The 21,440-nt window shown below is 43.9% G+C and overlaps 1 protein-coding gene across 4 annotated transcripts in view; it reads right to left on the reverse strand.

The window, feature by feature from the left end:
* CYFIP2 (cytoplasmic FMR1 interacting protein 2) overlaps positions 1–21,440 on the reverse strand; it is a 110,086-nt gene that overhangs the window by 67,132 nt on the left and 21,514 nt on the right. For 3 of the 4 annotated variants that reach the window (XM_053293955.1, XM_053293952.1, XM_053293953.1), the window contains exons 2-10: positions 19,414–19,575; positions 17,869–17,958; positions 17,683–17,760; positions 13,919–14,020; positions 12,112–12,293; positions 11,702–11,798; positions 10,588–10,716; positions 8,829–8,933; positions 2,192–2,283 (exon numbers count right to left, since the gene is read on the reverse strand). In XM_053293955.1, coding sequence (XP_053149930.1) covers positions 2,192–2,283; positions 8,829–8,933; positions 10,588–10,716; positions 11,702–11,798; positions 12,112–12,293; positions 13,919–14,020; positions 17,683–17,760; positions 17,869–17,958; positions 19,414–19,530 — 992 coding nt within the window. In that variant the 5' untranslated portion in view covers positions 19,531–19,575. The remainder of the gene's footprint in view (positions 1–2,191; positions 2,284–8,828; positions 8,934–10,587; positions 10,717–11,701; positions 11,799–12,111; positions 12,294–13,918; positions 14,021–17,682; positions 17,761–17,868; positions 17,959–19,413; positions 19,576–21,440) is intronic. The other variant, XM_053293954.1, reaches the window with a different exon arrangement.

Raw genomic sequence — 21,440 nt, forward strand, 5'->3', positions numbered from 1 at the left:
TGTCCCTCCTGTCCCACTTGAAGCCCAGCCCTCCACCTCCATTTAGAAGTGTCTGCATTATAATGTTCTCCCTTACCTATCTTCCCTGGAAAAAGCAGCCTGGGTACTGGATAGAGAAAGCACTGTGTCCATGCTCTGGAGGATTTTATATCCTCTGATGAAAAATGTGGATAAAAACTACCCAGAGCAGGTACACCTCATTCACAGCATGAACATTCATACCTACATTCATAACCACCGAGCAGAATAGCATACAAGACAGACAATGCACATGTGAGTATAGACACTGGACGTAACAATCGCAAATATACACATCATATGCAATCATACATATATACACTGAAACACCTTTTTGCAGTCACATAAGTACACTCCATATGCACACACTCACAGCTACCCAACCATTCACTTGCTCCCACTGTCAAACACCCCCAGCCAGTCATACACTCTTAGAAGTATATGCATCCTCACAGATATTGGCATTAATACATAAATCTGCTTCCTCAGCACAAACCACTTACATAATGTAAACCTATACCTGCAGCCATCTCTCTGTATCTGGAAAGACATATATCTTCAGGTTTATCCTACAGCCCTATTCAGACATCCTATGTATGCATGTACAACATCAGACAGACAACAGAAGCTGTATGTGCATACAGGAATTGTAAACATGAACGTGTTTTTGTGTGAAGGACTGTACATGAGTTCATCTTCAAAGTGAACCTGGGTACAGGTCCACTCAGTTACAGGGTACAGAAAAGAAATGTACTCATGTATGTACTTTGAACATAATGTGGGAATATCTTTATGTACATACAGCTCTGGATGTACGTATACTGTACACAGACTGTACATGCACTAAACATATGAACAGGGCTAACATGAACAGTTTATTCTGTTAGAAAGAGAATCAGCAAGTCTATCTGATTAAAAAGGTTTTTGCAGGATTAAGTGTGGGCAGGTAGCCAATAGGACTGGGTCCAGGCAAAAGGCTAGCGCAGGCTTAGAAAACAGGATGCAGATTCAAGCAGGGTGGGATCTTTACTTGGGGCAAACAGAGTATCGTACCAGTGCACCTGAAAACTGCACAAAAGGTCGAGTGAGATTCTGAGCAATGTGGGGAAAGGTAGCAGGAAACAGGAAGTAGAAAACATGAGGCAAGGAGGCAGACTCAGCTGGATGTGGGAGAGGCCCCAGGGAGTACAGATGTCACTCCAATGACAGCCAGAGCTTCACTGAGCCTAAGATGTGATCCTGAGCTTTCAGGTGGAAAGATTAAAGGGGCAGCAGAGCCTGGGCTTGATGTCCCACTCTCTGACATTCTGAGCAGCCATCTCAGAGGCAGCAGCTTGCAGGGAATACATTCTGCGATTCCCTGCAAGGTGTATGTGCAAGGAACACCCATTGCAAGGAAGTGAAAGGCTTTAAAATGGTGGGCATGGAAGAGGGCCCAAGTGTCATGCCTGAGAGACCTTCGGGTTGCTGACCACAGGTAGTCCCGGCAGTCATGTTCTCTTTAGGGCATCTCCTGAGTTATTCTCCCTTGGATTGCTCCTTGGGCAAGTTGAATAACTTGGGGCTTTTGAGGCAGCCTCTTCCATCTCAAAACCAGTGTCTGAGGTTTCTGGGATGTCTGGGTAAAAACAGGAACAGACTAGCAAAGGAGCACTCTGTTGAGCAAATGATTTCAAAGATGATAGTAATAACCAGGTATGAATGTTGATAGAGATTTCTCCTTACATAGGTCAACCAGAGGCCAGAAGTGTCCTGCCAGAGGAGGTGAACAGACTCTCTGCAGCCTATTTTGCTGGGATTATTGAAGGCCGAGACCAATGACAGCAGAGAACAGCTGTGACCACTTTCAACCCTGTCACATGAAGAGTTAGGTGTGCTGTAGTCCATTTATTTCAGTGGGCTTAGGCACACCTAACCCTGTGTAGGATCAAACAGTTTGGCCATTTTCATTAAAAGTACAGTAAGAAAAGAAGAGAGAACCCACGCACAAGCCACAACTAAGCACTCACTCATATGAAGTCACACCCAATAACTTAACCATCTAGCCACACTCCCACACAGGCACTCATGCACAGACCTCACACACAAGAGTAGGAGAGTTGCAAGTGTCTTGGCAACTTCCCCTCTTGACCAGGACACACCAAAGCCAAGAGACATTATGGCAGGCACTCACTTGGATTTGTTCTCCTCATAGTGAGCACTGGTCTTAATGTATCTGGCCAGTTCTATCTGCATATCGCCGAATAAAGGAACCACCTGCAGCTGCTGGAAGAAAAAACAAAAGACGGTTTAAATAAGGCAGAGAGGCCCCCTTTGGTCTGAGAGAGCAATACAAGAGATGGGGAGAAAGGGCATTTAAGGTATTCATTTACCAAAGGAATTAATTGACCGGAGGAGAATGAAATATTTGAGCAACTTCCTACAAGAGCAAATAATATTGCAAGTTTTCAAAATGAGCTGGGTAATTAAGGGGGATAATGCAGAAAGAGGTAATATGATGCTCAAACCACATTCATGCAGTGGCGGCCAGTCAGTAAGGGCAGGGTGGGCTGTGCACCACCACCACCACCACCACCACCCCAAAAAGTAGGGAACTGAAAAAGAAATCACTGTGGATAGTTTAAAAAAGAGACAACTTACAGTGTCCAGCCAGCCCTGGGGAGAAAAGAAGCCATCAATCTGCTGGGAGGCAGGGAGCTTCTTGCTTCCTCCTACGATGGCTGCTGCAGCTCCCTCCCCCACTTTGCTACAGGAGGGAATAGCCTGCTAATCAAGGCTATTCCCTCAACTCATTGTTTTGGGCGCTCCGCATCACTACTTCCCCGGATTAGGAAAAAAGGGCAAGAGTCACATATGCACTTCTCTCTCTCTCTCTGTATGTATATATAATATTTATATAAGTTATATATTTATAACTTTTCAACAAAAGTTTCCAAAGCGGTTTACATAGAGAAAAATAAATAAATAAATAAATAAGTAAGTAAGATGCCTCCTTGTCCCCAAAGGACTCACAATCTAAAAAAGAAACAGAGACACCAACAACAGTCACTGGAGAGGTATTGTGCTGGGCATGGATAGGGCCAGTTACTCTCCTCCTGCTAAATAAAGAGAACCAACACTTTTAAAAGGTGCCTCTATGCCCAGTTAGAAGGGGCTTTTGCCCTTTTATGTCTAATCTGGGGAGGTAACAATGCAGGACACCCAAAACAACAAGATGAGTGAGTGAATAGTCTTGATTAGCAGGCTATTCTCTCCAGTGGCAGAGCAGGGGAGGGAGCTGCAGCCATCACAGGAGGAAGCAGGAAATTCCCAGCCTTCCAGCAGACTGGCTACCTCTTTTCTCCCCTGTCTGGATGGACACTATAAGGTATCTCTTACCAACCATGGGCTGTTTTCTTTTATGTGGGGGTGGGGGTGGGGTGGGGGTTACTGGCTGCTGCTGTATTTGAGTGGCTCAAATTACTCAGTGTCTGTTACCTATGAGTATGCCCACTGCAAATAATGAGCCTACCCATGTGTAATATTCACTACATGATTTTTGCAACCAGCAGCCTTGCCCCCTCAGTTGCAGATGGCAGCAGCTGCCACTGCATTCACATATTAATTCTTGACATGGTAAAATAACCACTTGTTTACTTTAATAATCATTTTTGTGCAGTGAGCATTTCTTCTGAATATGTTCCCATGTGGGGAAATGCTACTGTGGCATTTGTGCAGTGAGCATTTCTTCTGAATATGTTTGCATGTGGGGAAATGTTACTGTGGCCTGGGGAACATCTGAAAACTAAGTATTCCAGTACATGATAACTCTCAGATCTCACCTAACAGGAGCAGGCTAATGAAGAAATGCCCATGATGTGACAAGAGATAATCAGTAAAACGTCATGATAACTACCAGTCAAAAATTAGTATAAGAATTCGCTCTTGGGGTGCTTCTCCCAAATGCATGGGAGAAACCAGCAATCTAAATGACAGTGCCAATCACCCATAAACCACATATTGTGGGGGAGTAACCATGTTCCAGTAGACTACTAAGATGACAACCAGAGATAAAGTAGTGCCATACCAAAATAGACATAATAGCCCTAAACCTCTGCAGCAGGAAATATTTCTTTAGCATGGAAGTTCCCTTTGTGCTTCCTGCTCCCCTCACTGATGATGTATGTGAATGCCCTGCAGAGGCTTGCTGTTGTCATTTTTTCCCTAATGTTTGGTTTGGAGCTTTCTTCTTCTTGAACATATGAATCTGCCTTATCAGATCTCTGGTCCATCTGGCTCAGTATTGCCTTTCACTGGCAACAACTCCAGAATTTTACATAGGGGTCTTTAGAGATCCTTCAGAGATGCCTGGAATTAATATCTAGAGCTTCTGCATGCAGATCGGGTGCTCCACCACTGAACTATGGTCCCTTTCCACTTTTTTTAAAAGGTATAGCCACCACACCCTGACAGCAGCTGGGCTTGAACCGGCAACCTTTATCTCCAATCAACTAGCCACTAAGCAGTTACATCATCACATTTTTTGCTATCAGACAGAACTCTGAAAATGAAAGAAACAATACCTGTAGATGGGGAGGGAAATTTGTAGTTGGTAAGCTCAATCAGTTAATAGAGTCACAGTTCCAGGAGCTGATATGAGAGAAGCTTTCCCATTCAGCCATTGATCTTGAGCAGTGAACGCCTAGCAATGAGCCCTCCCACCCCTTCTGTAAGGCTCACATCCATTTAATAGGCTGCTGGCTAAAACAGGGCTCTTCCACTGATGAACTGTCTCCCTATCAACTGGAGAGCACCAGGCTATGAACCCTGTTTCTGCTCACAGCCTAAGAGAACACATTTTATGCCAATAACAGAAAAATAAAACAGCCATGACTAGCTAAACCAGTGAGGAAGGAGCTAGAGAAAAGAGAGATTAGCTTCTTTTGTTTCTAATTTGAACTTGTCTAGTTCCAAGATTGCAGGAGACTCAAGCAGCCCTGCCCATTCAGTAAACACAGGACAAAAACTGGGTATACAACTCACCACAATGGAAATTTGAGGTCGCTACATGATCTGCTTCCAACTGGAGGATGGAAGGAGTCACCCATTAGTGGATGTCCTTCTCTGTCTGAGAAAGATGCAACATGCTGTGGGGGTTGGGGGGAGGGGCAAAGTGAGATCTTGGCCAAGGAATAAATCACCTGTGAGCCAGCCAGGATAAAACAGGGAGGCAGAAGTCTTCTAAGGCCCAATTCAAATGTCACAAAGAGCCAGGACTGAATCATGGTTTCATACAATGTTCCCTAGCGAGTGTACACCCTCCCTCACCCCTTTGTGCATGCAAGAAAATATGATTCTACTTCCAATCCTGGCTAGAATAAGCCAGAATCTGTCATAACATCCATATCCGATGGTCCAGGTTTATTCCAGCCAGACTTTCCAATGTGACTTGGATAGTCATTTATTCCAGACAGACTTTCAGGACGTGAAGCTGGTGCCAGAGATACAAATTCCCCAGGGGCCACCTTCCCAAGTAATTCAGGGACAAAAGGTGAAGAAATGAGGCACATGTCTCCTGGGGGACTTCTAGTCAGAACACACAACAATGACTGCGACATCTGTCCCCACTGGCTCTCAGAAACGGTAAAATTGCTGAGAGATTTTGGAGTCTCATAGCAACTCCTGACTGGTTGTTTCTTTTCTTTTAAGTAACACAAAATAATGTCATGAGGAATAGTGCATAAATTATTAACTATTTCATGTTCTCAATTGCTATACAGCTAATTTAAACACATGAAATGGCTGTTTTAATAGACTATCACAATCAAGCAAATGTCCTGAATATTTCCTATCAGTGGTAAATCCTCACAATCAAAGTAGTTATGAAGTGAATAGCTTTTCACTTGTCCAGTTTACACCCACTGATTTTTTTTTTAAAAAGCCCTGGTTTTGGTAGCTAATGAGGCATGGTCTTTACACACAATCAAGCCAGCAGATTATAACCCAAGTTATTGCTTGATAAATATAAACCAGCCTATAGCTTTGGAGGGTGGCAAGATCTGAAAAAACCCAGTTGGTGGGAGGGAGGCTAGATTGAGAAGCAGAAACTACAAGGAGATCAGGTTACTTCCTCCAGCTGATAGTTATACTGCCACATCTCAACAGCAACAGATGGAATGCTGGCAAAGGGATGCAATGAAGCGAAAATGAACTGTAGTTCTTCAATTACACTTCATAGTGGAAAATACGTTTCTTAATTAGCTAGTAGCAGCAAGAAATAAATGGGTCACAAGCCGGTGCACACATCTGGCAGTACCATTAGCCCCATTCACACATTAAGTTCAACACACATAGGATCTGTGTATAGTGTACACATATACGTATCCATACACACATACAAGTTTTTCACACATTATGTTGAACACATGTACAATAGTACACTTCATATCTGTACTATTTGAGGGACATGTACCCAAGTTTACTTTTAAAATGAATGCAAGTATGCAGTCATTCAGACAAAAACATGTACAGACACCTGAATGCATGTACAACATAATGTCTGAATAGGGCTATTAAGTGCCCTAGCTGGGGAAATCCTTGGACTCTCATTTGTCAATGCTCAATGAAGGTTGCAAAGCAACTAGAAAAAAACCATCCAGGTTTGCGCCTGCCCTTAGCAAAGAGAATATCCAGAAATCAGCAGGTGAAGCTTTTGACAGCATGGAGCTAAACATGACCACCACATAATTGCTGCAGATCAAATTGCTGTGGAAAGCACAGCTACCATTGCCAATCCTAATCTGCCTAGAGCCCAGGCATTGTATGTAGGATGTAGATATGTACCTTTGATTTGCACACTACATGCTTTATGCACATTTGAGCAAGTGTGAGCACAAGCATGTCCAGATGTAGGAGATCTGGGGCCTCTGCTACATGTGTAAACTGATTATCTCATCTTAAAGCAATTAGCAATTGCTAGTATCACTAGCATCACTTTATATCAGATTGCTTTTCAGCTTAGCTGAGCTACCAGTGAAGTGATTCATAATACAATTCAGAGCTAGTGTTTATGCAAACTCTGAGGTAGACAGAACAGGTCTATCAGTAGCAAAATGGAATCACCAGACCAGCATATAGTGGTTCTAGCACCAGAAAAGTATTTTTAAAAACACATTGGTGGACTGGCCCCTGGTAAAAACCTGTGACTTCATACAGAATTAACTCCTATTACATTAAGTCTACTCCACCTAAAGCCAAGGTGAGAGAATTAACTAATTTTACACAGTGCTACAAGAGTAAAGTGTTTCTAAAAGAATACATTTGAGCACTTTGAGAGAAACTGTTCCAACCTCAGTGTTGGCACAGGTTTCAATTTAAAAAAGAAAAAAGGCCTGGCTAGTTGCATTTCCTATGGATCATGCTAACAGGTTAATCTATTCATTTTATTGTTATATTGTTATCCTGCTTTAGCCTGCCACCAAAGTAGCTTACAAGATTTTCAAAATGCATATTTTTATTGAACTGAAAAATATCTCAAAATAAAACAAGATCATTCACCCTGCAGCTTGCATGACACCAGATTTGAATAAATGTATTACTATATACTACATGGTGAGAAAGTCTGGGGACTCTCAGGAACAGTGCAGGATGTGGTACATGCAGCTGCAGGAGGTGGGGGAATTCCCCCACACTAGGTAGAAGCAACTTCCACGAGCAGAAAGCTGCTTGCAGAAGGTGCTTACGGGTGGATACTGGGGATTTCCCCCATCCTATGCAACTTCCCACATCACACCCTACACTGTTCCCAATGATCCCCTAAAGGTATGTACATGAGCTGTTTGTGCCCTCCCTTGTGGGGTGGGAAGGGGTACCTTTAAGATAGATAGACAGATTGATTTTCTATACCACCCTTCCAAAAATGGCTCAGGGCGGTTCACACAGAAAAATAACAAATAAGTAACAAATAAGAAATAACAAAGATGCAAATAAGAAGCTCCTTAGCGGCTTGCCCTTGCCCCACCACCAGCAATCATTGTGGAAACAGTTGTGCAGGGCTGCAGCGCTGATTCCTGAAGCCCCATGCGGTGTCGGCACACAGATGGTCGGTGCGCACATGCACCAGCCATGTGCATAATGACGCTGCACAGGGCTGCAAGAAGCAGTGCTGCAGCCCTGCACAACTGTTTCCAAAACGAGCGCCAGCAGGGAAAAAGAGGCTAAGGAGCTCCTTATGTGCATCTTAAAAGGTACCTCTCTCCACCCATCAAGCTGGCCCGAATGCTGGCATTTGAAAAAGGAAGTGCAGAACAGGCTAATGCTCATCCCTAGTCCCCCAACCCTCAGGAGTCTCTTTTTAGGAAGCTGCAGTGAGTCCTTGGGAGGGTAAATGATGAAATCTAGAGAAATAATCTACCAGAGTGCCACGACGGACTACCTGTATTATAACACAGGAAAGGCATGGCCCTACTTTTATGCTATAGTCATACCGTAAAAATCAAGCATGTCCACAAACATTCAGAAAGGCCGCTACAAACAGACATTAGAATACCAGTATAATTATCATGTTGCTAAATGAAAAGAGATGGAAATGGCAGGAAAAGACTGTAACTTTAGCAAGTGTTTATCAATATCAAAAAAATATTACCCACACAAACACACAGCTATTCAGCTTACTGCAATGTCAAATACTGAGGATTTCCTTTACAATTTTGATTCCAACATACCAATTCTTCAGATACCGACTTTGCTTCATCTCTATGTAGACACCCAAGCACAGTGGTCAAAGATTCTTTTAGAAATAATCCCAAGCCAAAGCAACACCAGACACTGACCTTGAAGAATTTATCAATTTTACTGAGATTGATTCTCTTCTTGGCATCTAGTTTGTAAATGTTACTGACATTTCCATCCATCAGATACAGACCAAAACCCATCACCTAGAAGAAAAATGAGATGAACAAAGAGGTTGCAGAGGGTTTAAAAAAAATACAATATAAATATTTCTAGGAATATTACAAGAAGAAACTATTAGATTCAAACATCATAGCCAGGGCTATGTTTACTTTATGGCATCAATTCACATCTTTTTTTGTTTCCTTAAAGTTAGGTCTGGTGTCTGTTATGAAGACTATTTCTCAGAGGCAGTTTATGGTGGTGTTCAGACAGTTCTCTGAACCACAAATTACCAGCAAGAAATGAGGGTCTGCAAGAAATAAGGGTCTGCAGCAAAATGCTGCAATTACCCCATCTTGGTGATTCCATTCATTGAGTTATAACATATTCACTATAAACACAGGATAAACACATGTGAATAGATTTATTGATGATTATTATATTTTATTTTCCAAAATAAATAAGACAGTCACATCTAAGTATTTTTCCCATAAGGAAAAGGAGAACATCCTCAACAGGGTCAGTCTCTAAACCTGGTGTCTAACAGCCAAAGAAAGGGTAACCACTCCTGCTCAGCTGAAAAGATGGAGACGGAACTCAGGCAGATGGAGAATATGAAGAAGGAACCTTCCTTTTTGCAGTGGCATAAAATATTCAGAGGATATGTGGAATGATAATAGATCAAGCTGACTCTGCAGACCTTTTGCCACATTTTCCTTTTGGAAGCCCTTTTTGCAAATAAGTAACTCTCTCTTCATGGAGAAGTAGAGCCAGAGGTGCACCAAGGTAATTTTGGAGCCAGGACCTAAAGGCTTTGGGCCCACCCTTGTTGGAGCCCCTCCGCTTCCACTGCAAGTTAAGCATTATCATCCTATTTTCATCACACATATTTCTTGCCCTACTCCCCTGCTCTGTCTCTAAAGCACACTTGGCTGCCAGGCTCAGTGTGGGCCAGGGACAACCACACCACCCAGGCCAGACCAAAGAAGATTTGGAGGCCCCCAGGGGATGTGGAGGCCCTGGACTTCGGCCCTGAAAGTCCAGGGCTAAGAGCACCACTGAATAGAGCATAAATCCAATACAATGAATTTTAAATGATTTAAAGATAAAAGGTACAAACAAAAAACATTAACCCGGAAAGGAAAACCCATTCAGAAGTTACCAAGAAAGGAATCACAGTCAGAGAGGGGAAGACTGAAATAGAGTCCTTTCTCGTGAGCAGAGAAAGGGCTCTGACAGGGCGAGGGGAGGAAGCTTTGAAAAGCTTCCCTCCCCACAGATGAGCAGGTCCTTGCCTCTGGGCGGGCGGGATGCCCAGCCAGACAATCAGTGGCTGCTACCAGTTGCTCCAAGGGTTGGGGTGTTGGGACATGTCACACCGCATCGGCCCACCCCCCGGAGTCCCAATCATGCACCAGGCAATTGGAGATCCCTCCCGCCTGATTCTGCTAGCTGCGGTTGCTTGTAGCCACAGCTGACAGACAATCACAAAAACTGGATTAAGAGAGCGCTCGCTCTCCTAACCTCGTTTTGGAGGAAGGCTGCACAAGCAGGTTTGCTGCTGCAGTGAAGCCAAGATTGGGCTGGATCCCAGAGGTTCACACGCACGTGAAAAACCAGGCTGGGCTCCCTTAGCTTGGTTTTGCATACATATGGGAATAGCCTCAACATGTAGTCATGGAGAAATTGGAATATTACCTTTAAGAGCATGTGCTTCTCACTGGGTGTCAAGTACATTTTGTTTTCATAGTAATCCACACAGATATTGACAATATCTGCCAACAGCTCCTCATATCCAGGTATGACTTCCAGCTGCTGATGCAGGCACTTAAAAAACAAAAACAGAAACAGAAACACACACAAAGACCCTCAAATTTAGATTAAATTGCTTAGGGTCTTTTCCAGTAGCCAGTACATGTAGTTGTTAACTCATCTATTGCTGCACATAACTGAAACATCACTCTTTTACTTCTGAAGTAATTTGCAAAGATATTGTAATTTCCCAGTCAAGTCACATTAGTTGCTGGGAAAACGTGATTCCTAACCTAACATGTTCATTGGTATTGACATGTTCATTGGCTGTGTGGAAGGTAGTTGTGTGAGGCACCAATTTCATAGCACTATGAACTGTCAAGCTGGCAACAATCCGAGATAAGACAGTGAGGCTGTTCTCACGAGCAGCCAAGACCAGGCTAAGGAAGCCTAGCCCGGGCTTGACTGCCCGTAAGAACCGCTGGGAGCTGAAAAGCTCCAGCTGGTGCCTCGGTGGTAAAACCTGCCTAGGGAGCCTGTTTATAAACAAAATTAAGGCAGTGAGCACTTCCTTAACAACATTCCCCTGAACATCTGCCAGTGCAGCTGCTTGCAGCCAGTGCTGAAGCACCGACGGGTGCCCATCTGTCACTGGGGGGATCCCCACAATATACCATGTACTTGCACTGTGCATTGTGGGATTTCTGGGGGCTGGGACAATGTGTCCCGGCCTGCATGCTCCCTGGGGCAGCGGGGGACCATCTGGGTATGCATGCCCAGACAGTCCTTGGTGATCGTCTGCGGGGAAGATAGGCTTCTGCAGCCTTCCCCCCCACCCCCAACCACCTGGTTGTGAGTATGACCTCAGCTTGTATTTCAGGAAGACCAGAGGCCTCAAGGCATCAAAACAGAACTGCTACACAGTTCTAATGATGTGCAGAGGTTTACATCTAAAAGCAGCCATTGGAAGTTATACAACAGAGCACAGCAAATTGGTAGTAACTTTACTACAGCAAAAAGCGGGGGAAACAGTAACAGTGAAGAGATGGGGGAAACCTACCTGTGTGATCCTATTATGGTTTGCTAGGAACATGGAGAGGTTCTGTGATTCCTGAATAGACTGGGGGTCAGCCATTTTCCGCAAAAACTGTGCTGCTCTGAAAGACAACAGAAGCTTTCTTGTCAAAGGAAGCTCTCTGCATTATGTTTGTTTGTGGCTAGGTAATCCAGGCCTATATAAGGAGTCTGTCTTACAAAACTAACACAAAAATGCAATTTTTACTATCTTTGCTTTGTTGTTAATAGGTTTATAGAGAATAGAAACATTTCTATTCTCAGATATTCAAACATTTCTGTTCCATTGCTAACTATGGATTCCATGAAACACACAAGCTGCAATTCTACGTATCACTGTAATACTGTTCCTCATAATGACAGAACTGAAAGTATGCTGACATTTACCAATCTCACCTTTTGTAAGCAGAGTGGTCATTTTTGACACTGCATTTCATGTTCTTTAGTTCATCCAGGACAGCAAACATGTTGATGAACTTGCCCAGGGTCAGAAGATATGCTTCAGAAACAAAGTCTTTCCTTCTCTCTGCATGGCATAAACGCTTAACCTCACTACAGAATCGTTCAATGGCCTTTCGCTGAAATATAGCAACAGATTGGTAATTCAGAAGAGAGGTAACAGGGGGGAATTTAGCAAGCAGTTTCTGGAAACAATTCTTATTAGGGTCTTTAGATTATAAGGAGGCTATTCTCACAAGCGTGCAAAACCGGGCTTAGGGAGACCAGCCCGGTTTTGCACGAGGGCGAGCCAAGTGGCTCCACGGCAGCAAGCCCACCTAAATAGCCACCCTCTTAAACGAGATTCAGGGAGCGAGCGCTCCATTACCCTCATTTTTTGATCATGTGTCAGCTGCGGCTGGCACACTTGGGGCAGGGGGCACCCAATAATGCACTGCACACTCACGTGGCTCTAGGGGGCGGGACTCCGCACAGTGGTGCTTTCCTGTGCCCGACCCCCGGAGCGGCCAAGCAAGGCACGGGCAGTCCACAGGAGAGGGCTGTCTAGGGGCTGTCTAGGGGCTGGGACAATGATCTGCCTGCCCAGTGACGTCCCTGTGATTGTCTGCGGGGAAGTAAGCACTTTTGGGCTCCCTCCCCACAAAACAGGGTAGCCCTTTTCACTGATCGTGAGAAGGGCTTCACTGACTAGTCTCAGCCTTCCACATTACCATGTTTCTAGCCTACACAATAGTCAGTGGAGATTAAAAGATGTATCTCAAACGATATTTCTGGTTTCTCCCTTTGGGAAACTCTTGTAGTAAAACCTGATTAACAGAGTCTGTGTCTGTCTATTTAGAAGGCACAGCTGTGCTTTCAGTTGCTAAAACTGTGTTTCAGAGGAGAGGGTTGTGCTTTACAAGAAAACAGAATGTCAAGGTACTGTTTAAAATCAGTATTCTCTTCTGTTATTAAGCCTTGCAACTTTATTGGCAGAATTTACAATCTTCAAACAAATTTTCAGAAATGCTGAAATATTAGGAGTCTCAAGTTAGGGGAAAAACTAATAAATCTGATTCTTGGTGCCCAAGGTTACATATGAACTACTTAGAACTCAAAAAACCTGTCCAAGTTAACCACAGTATAACTGCTCTGTTTGAGATTCTTTAAACGGTTGTTTATGTACTTTGGTCAGAACATAGATACGATGTCTGTTAAATTTAAAGTCTTTCTATTGTCACACTGAGCTTAGTCACTTTCAATCATACTGGAAGGGGAGTATCTTCTGCCTCAGAAGGCTCTCATCATCTGAGGTCATGTCCTCTGGCTTGCTGGTTTGCACTATGTTTTACTCTGCAGATAAGTATCCTTGAAAACACACAGACGCTAAAAATAAACTTGAGATAGGGTGAGGGATAGAAAAGTCTGCCCATAATAACGTTCACGATATTATGTTTGCGTCTGCCACTAAAGTTAAATGAGGTCAGTTAAGAATCTAAGCAAAACTAAAATAGGACAACTAAAAGAATGAACATACATTAGCAAAAAACCAAGATAAAGTGAAATAATCTACATTACCAGAGGCATTTTCAACTTTACTCTGAAGCATCAAGTTTGGCCAAAATGAGGATCTTAATGAAACACAGGAAATTTGTTTGCTTATTTCATCTATCGATCTGTCTATCAATCTGTCTATCGATCTGTCTATCATATTTTTAAACAGCCTGATATATAAATCTCTAGGCAGTGAGTGTCCAGTGCCTACCTGAAAATACATGAACTTCATGAGTTTGGTGACCTCTGGCTCCAACACTTCCACAGTCTTCTCATATATCTCAACTCGATTTGGCTGTTCATTGCACTTTACCTGAAGAATGTGAACCCATGTTTGTTAGCTTCTAATGGTCAGACATTTGTTTAAAGATTAATATGATCAAGAAGATCCATGATAAAGAGGGTCACAGCCAGATATATTTGTGGTTATTTTCTAGACAATTCATCTTCAGATCTATGCTGCTGGTAGATACAACACGTTTATTTTTGCTTCATTTTTTGTTTCTTATTTGAGTATACAAACATATCCTATTGCCCCTGCATTAACACCTTGAGGCTATTCTCACAACTGCTGGAAAGGGACCTTTCAGCAGTCATGAGAACCACTGGGCTCATGGGCGAGCCTGATGATTCAGCAGCGGCTAGCCCACCTAAATACCCCTCTCCTAAAACTATGTTAGCAGACTGAGTGCTCTGCTAACCCCATTTTGGTGCTCATGTGCTGCTGCAGCACAGCTTCGCGCCATGGCAACACACAAGTAGACCCCCTACAATAAGCCTCCCGGTGTCAGGGGTCCCCCCAGAATGCCTCATGCACTTGCGTGGGGCATGCTGGGACTTCTGCGGGGCAAGCGGCCCCTGATCCCCATCGCCCCAATTGACTCTGTGACGGAGCTGGTAATCGTGTGGGCAGCCGATCCGGCTGCCCAGGGAGGGCAGGGTGCTTGTGTGTGGGGAGCCCACTCTCCCCACCAAACCCTCCTCAGCTCTCCACGCTGCTCGTGTGGAGAGCCTCCTTCTCTTGCAAGTTATATGAAAGAGTAGTATTGTTTCATAATTATTTTCCTCTTAAAAGAAGAAGAAAATACCAAGTTTAAAAAAAAAACCCTAGGCAAAGGAGTATTTTCTACCGGTTTGCATATACTATACAAATAGATGAATAGATGGATTTTCCAGTATATTATGCAAATTCAACTACATACACATGTGCATTCCAACAAAGTAGATTTGGAAGATTAACATATGCTAGTTAGAAAGATGAACAAAACCATATTCTAGGAGCTCAAGAATCTGTGCACAACAAAAACTTTTGTGTCATAGCATATTGCAGCAGTATTTTACTTGGGTCTCCCATTAAAATTTCCCTGCAGCATGCTTCAGTGATCAAAGGAAGAAACTAGAGCACAAGATCAAAAATTCATGGGAAACAAGCAAATATTCAGCTGGGAGTATAAAGGCCAAGAAGCTAGAGAGACATGAAACTAATAGCAAAATATAACCCAAGGGGAACTGCAGTTTGAGCAAGTATTGAGTCTATAAAGGCACTAATATCAGCACTGTCTGTTGGATTACAAAGTTTCTGTGACTGCACAGAGAAAAAACTTGGTGTCAATATTAAATCATATTTCATTCACTCAAAAGAGGCACAAGGATTCCGTGCCTTCTATTAAAATGAGGCATTGCCTATGTGTGGAAAAGTCTGCGTTCTTTAAAAATAATTCTGGGAGATTTATCTATAACCAACAAATCAAGGCAGCAAAAGTCAGAGCAGAAGGATCATTTGAGTAGAAAACATAAAATATAGAATGAATAATATATACTGGATGTCAGAAGGGCTATGGAGGAATTGGTAATTCTTGTGGAATCAATACTCTGCTGAATCAACAGAAACAAAGAGCTGGAACTGAACACTGGGGCTTTTGGATGTAAGGTTGCTATAGAGCTTAAGAGCATGAACCGGAAGCCAGGAAATCCATGATCCAAATCTCAGCTCAACCATCAACTCACTGGGTTGCCTTAGGGCACTATCACTCAGTCTCAATATCCCAACTGCAGTATGATGATAATATTACTGGTCGTCTTTACAGGACCGATGCAAAAATTAGTAAAACAAAGTATGTGAAGAGCTCTGACCATTTAGGAAGATATATACATTGACTGACATCCAGAATAACATGGCACTGGCACTAAGGGGAGAGGCAGTTTTGTTTATCTCCTCTTCCCTCTGAAGCCCATGTGGCTCCCAAAACTATGCAAAACCCTCAGGGACATATTTTCAGGAGGCATAGTGGGCACAGTGGCAGAGGGAGGCTGTCAGTGGCCCATGTTTGGCTGCCGCCGCAGCCCCCTGGCCACGCCCCCATGTCTGATGTCAGATGCAGGAGTCAGAAGGTCATCCCCCTGCATCTAATGTTAGATGTGGGGGCGTGGTCTCCCTCCCAAACATGGGAAGACACTGGGGTGTGGTCTCCCTCCTTTAAAGGCAGGCAGAGCCTCTCTGGCTGCGCTGCCAACGCAGCACGGTCCAATCTGCCTCCCAAACAGGGCCTCACGGCCCCTTTAAAAGGCAGGGAGAGTCACCCCAATGCAGAGCGGGCTGATTTCAGGTGGCTCCGCCCCTGAGTGGGCATTAGAGGGAAGGGAAGATCGGTGAAAATCACTACTGTCCCCCTATCTCCTATACAGCATTCTGCCATTACTGTAAACTTGTTTCAGTGGCAGCACAAGGTATGTGACCATTTGAGGTAAGACCATGAATGTCACCTGTTGCTGCTACAGGAGCAGCAGTGGTGGCAAGGAACGGTGGGCAGATCAGCTATCTCTGATGAAGTGTGACAATAGACAATAGAAGTGAGGTGAGGTGGGCAGAGTTCCCTGGGAAGAGAGTAGAAAGCATGGGAGAGGGGGAAGAGGCTCTGGGCCAGAGTAAATTCAGGGGTGCTGGTGAAGTGAGAAGCCTTGTGAGAGGGAGGAGAGAGGAAAGAGCAGGGAAGAGAGGCGTCCGCAGCAGAGAGATGGGGGCAGTGGCAATGGTCTGGCAGAAGGCAGTTGGGAGTTGGACCCATAACAATGGAGAGGGCAAGGTGCCTGTTCTCATCACCCCGCTAGAAATGCACCACTTGAGATGACTGTCTCATCCCATCTCATTATAGGCCCTCCCCTGCTTGTTCCAGTAATGGAGATTCCACAACTTCTCTAAACGTCTTGTTTCTCCCACCATCACAATTTTGCTTAAGGAGATTCTGCTGCAAGTCAACATATACTTATGCTACTATAACTCAACCTCATTGCTTCTTGTCCTCTCTCAATTGTCTCATAACTGAGGCTGCTTTTCATATACTTGAAGGCACCAGTGAATTTTCTGTTTCACTTGAATAAACATATTCATACATGCAATGTACATGGCAAGTCTTTTATCATCCTTGTTGCTCCTCATTTGACAATTGTTCCTTTTAAACAACTGGTCATTGAAAGTGAGTCACAAAGAGCCCAGAAGAGGTCTACATACTGCTGAATGAATGCCAACTCTATTCCCTGAACCTGTACGCTGCTTGGATGCTTCTGAATGACAGCCTTATGTTGAACAGTCTCATATTCCTGACTCATATTTAGTATCAGTAATTTTGTTATAACAACACTAGACACCTTGAGATGCATTTTAGATTCCAAGGAAGACATGGTCATAAACTCAAGATCAATAACACAGCCCTATATCACGTCAACTCTGACATACACAAACCAAGGATTGTTGCCAACACCTTCTCCATGCAGACTCAACAAAAGCTCCATGCAGACTCAACAAACAGACGTCTGTAGCATCCCCAGCAGTTCCCAATCCCCAGCAGAACCCAAGTCACAGTACCAATTGCAAGGCCTTAGCTCATTTTGATCCTATTAGGTATTTCCATCTCTTTTTCTTACCAGGCTGAATTTTCTGTCAGGGGGGCTAGGGTAGAATCCAGCCGAACATCTTACCTGGGGAATGGCCCTGGAACAACTCCTCCAGGTGTAAAGCATCACTGCATATTCATGTCCTTCTTCTAGCATTTCATTCTGAAAGACAGACACATTGGTGGAAGAATGACAGTGCTGGTCAGCACAGAAAACAGTACACTGAGTCCCCTTCCATGAAGGTGGTTTTGCATCACCTACAACACTTACCATGCTTGAGTGTACAGTGGCTTGTTCAATATATCTGGCAATGCCAGTAACAAAGGCATTTCTGTCTTCAAAATTGGTGTCAAAGTTGGCCTGAGGACAAATAAATAGACAAAAGTTAACAGTGGTGCCATTCAGAACTAGAGCAATTTCACACATGGAAATCATTTGATAGCTTGGGGATGGGGCCATGGCATAGCATCTACTCGGCTTGCGGAAGGTCCCAGATTCACTCCCTGACATCTCCCGGAAGGACTGGGAAAGACGGATGCCTGAAACTTTGGACTGCCATTGTAGACAACACTGAGCTCAATGATTGACTCCGTATAAGGCAGATTCCTATGTAACTTGGACAAATCCATTCAGTATATCACTGCCTCTTATCACTTTCATGTAATTTAATCAACAAGGGAAGCCAAACTAGAAGGTTTAAAGAAACCAAGTGATGTGGTGACTCACAAAGCAGTACTGATGCTAATGATCTGAACATGTGCAGTCTGCCTTATTAGACGATTAGAATGCTTAGAATGCACATCCACAACCAATATACATTTCAACAGCAATTCAGCATGAGCAGAAGAAGGGGTCAGGGCCATGTTGGAAGGATGAAGAGTGAATCTCAGGAGGGAGATCATAATTTAGGAAATTGTTTCACTTCTTTCCCCATTTTCAACTTCAGTCAAACCTCCTCCACAGGATTCAGGGGAGAAAAACACACAGAAGCCAAACACTGAAAATTACATTAAGGACTAGAATCGTATCTGTGACAAGCACACCTCTACTCCAGTTATCTACAACCTAATAAAACAAAATGAAAACCAGAAAGAACATATAGCATAGCCCTGACTCTTTCCCCACCTTTCTTCCTCCTCAACTTCCCTCTCTTCTGTAAATGTTAAGGCCAAGACATGGAACAGAACCGTTGATTTTTATGTATGTTGTTGCAGAAGACAAAAGTACATCATACAGCAGTGGCAGAATTGGTTATCAGAAGTGGGTGGTGTGATGTCTAAAAGCACAACACTGACTACTTCTATCAGAAGACCACATTGCATGACACATGGTCAGGGGTGTCCTTTGGGCAGGGCAAACAGGGCGACTGCCACAGGCCTCACTCTTTTAACCCCCATGAAAATTAACTGGAAAGGCCCCCTGCATTGGCTGATTTGCCCCAGGCCCTTCCCCCTGCCAGGGCTCTCTAAGGACAGCCCCGCACATGGTAGAATCTGGCAAAATAGTTGACTACTTTTTAAATATTTAAATGCTACTTCTGTACTGAAGCAATAGTTTTTGTATATTAAACATACATGCTCACCTCACAGAAAAGAGAACTGATATCACAAAGCATGGCTTATTTGCCCAGGCTGCTGCAATAATCTGCATCTTTCCCTTGTTTTCTGTTCTGCTTTGCCCTCCACCTTTTATTTTGCTGACTGAGTCTCCCCCAAATGACAATGGGTTACCTTTGTCTTCAAAGCACCATGAACTGCAGAAATGAGTTGTGCAGTTCTTCTCCTGGGACATGACGCTGGCGAAGCTGTAGCTTACCTGGTACATAATAGATGATGGAGGTGGCTCGATACATGGTTGCTGGTCAGGGAGTGGCAGCTCCTCCAACAGGTCCACATTGGACAGAGCATCCTCTAGAGTTACGTGAGTTGTCATGGTTCTGGGCTTTCAGACTCGCCCCGAAACTCAAATAATACAAGACTATGTTAGAGAAAGAAAACCAAGAAACTTAGGAATTCATAATGAATAGAAACAAATTACACAAGCCAGCATGCAATTATACTTGCTTAAGTCCCATGACAATCACTGGCTGACATCCTGACTAACCCTGTGCACATGTCCCTAGAAGAAGAAAGCATGCCACAGCTGTGTTTCTGCTTCTGAAGTGCAGGCACTCACACATGGGGGCTGGGAGTAGGGTAGGCAATTTCTGCCCATCTCTCCTTCCCCACTGAAACACTCAGTGCAACCTGCAACTATGTCCCTCAAGGACACATGACCCTCAGGGACCTATTTGTGGGTGGCACAGAATGCTTCAGAGGGAAGGGAAGATGGATTTAAATCCCATCTCTCCCCGCTCTCCAAGCATAAGCACTCCACTTAAGAAGTTGGAATAAAGCCACTGAATTCATTCTTCTTTTAGGGGCACACAGACAGCATTAGTCAGGATGTTAACCAATGGGTTTTAAGCATGGTTTTTACTGTGGATTAGAATACAGTCCAAAAATGCAATCCTTTGCACACTTACTTGGGAATAAGTCCAACTGATATCAGTGGGGCTTTATTCCAAGTTAACATGCATAGGTTCATACTGCATTGCTGTGCTCACATGACCAAAGGAAAACAGTATTAGATGCTTATTCAGGAGGGGTTACTTAACGGCTCATATAGACACTCTATATATACAAGAGTGCAATCCCATCAAAGAGAATCATGCTCAGTGAAACCATGCGAGAAGATTCTGCTGATCTTTTCTGAGATGAGATAGTGTGTTGTATGGTGTACTGAGGAATCCTGGGAAGTGGAGGAGCTTGACCAATCCTGGTACTGCTCACATGACCGACCAGTTCAGGAGGAGGGATATATACTCTTTTCCATACCCCACCTCTCTCCTCACATTTTCTCTTCTCTTAATGAGAATATAGAAACAAGTTAACATTTTGAGAATTATGAGAATATAGAAACAAGTTAACATTTTTCCTGTGAACACGACCTAGGAAAGAATTGTTTGGAGTCTCTCCAGTATGGCTTCATTTATAAACAAACCTTAATTCCAATACAAGTACATAAGTTTATTTACAGTATACTTAGAGGGCTTGCGCACAAGCAGTCCTACCCAGGTAGGATTGCTGGGGTCTACCTGGGTTTTTAATGAAGTAGAAGGGCGTGAGTGTGCCTTCTACCCCAGTCCCCAGTCGGGTAGAGCTGGGCTGCTAAAGTGCCCGGCAGCAGGGAAATCCCCCAATGCACTGCACTCCTTGCACAATGCACTGTGGGATTTCCAGAGGCCAGATGGCTGTGCCGCTCCTAGAAATGTGGCTCGTGTGGGTGTGCAAGTGGCGCAGTCAAAGAAAAGACAAGGATCATCAGGGGGGAAGGTAGGTGTGATCCTATCTTCCCTCCCAGCCCCTCAACCCTTTCCACTGCTGTATCAGGGTAGTATGAACAACCTTTTATTATACTCTTGGTGGAGAAAGTACAGTTCTCTCAGAAGTCCTTGCTGATGTAAGATGGAGAAAAAGGATTAAACTATACATAATATTAAGCACTTCCTTAATGGTAACAAGCTTGGTCCTGGACAAAAGGAGTGTAAGTTCTGCTCAGTAATTACACATGCACTTATAGATATATAGAAAACCACCCACCACTGTTCCCCCTAGGGTGTGCGCACGTGCGCGCGCTCACAAGTTTTCTGATGTCTGCTCAGTTAATTTTAGATCCTGCTCAGGTTGAAATAGGAAGGCCCCACTCCGAATACAGGTGCGCACACAGTGCCTTGATACTGCCACCCAGAACAAAACTCATTCTGCAAAGAGATGAAAAAAATTAGAGGGGCCACTGCCACC

This window comes from Hemicordylus capensis, chromosome 2, assembly GCF_027244095.1.
Source record: "Hemicordylus capensis ecotype Gifberg chromosome 2, rHemCap1.1.pri, whole genome shotgun sequence".
In the NCBI taxonomy this organism is placed as follows: domain Eukaryota; kingdom Metazoa; phylum Chordata; class Lepidosauria; order Squamata; family Cordylidae; genus Hemicordylus; species Hemicordylus capensis.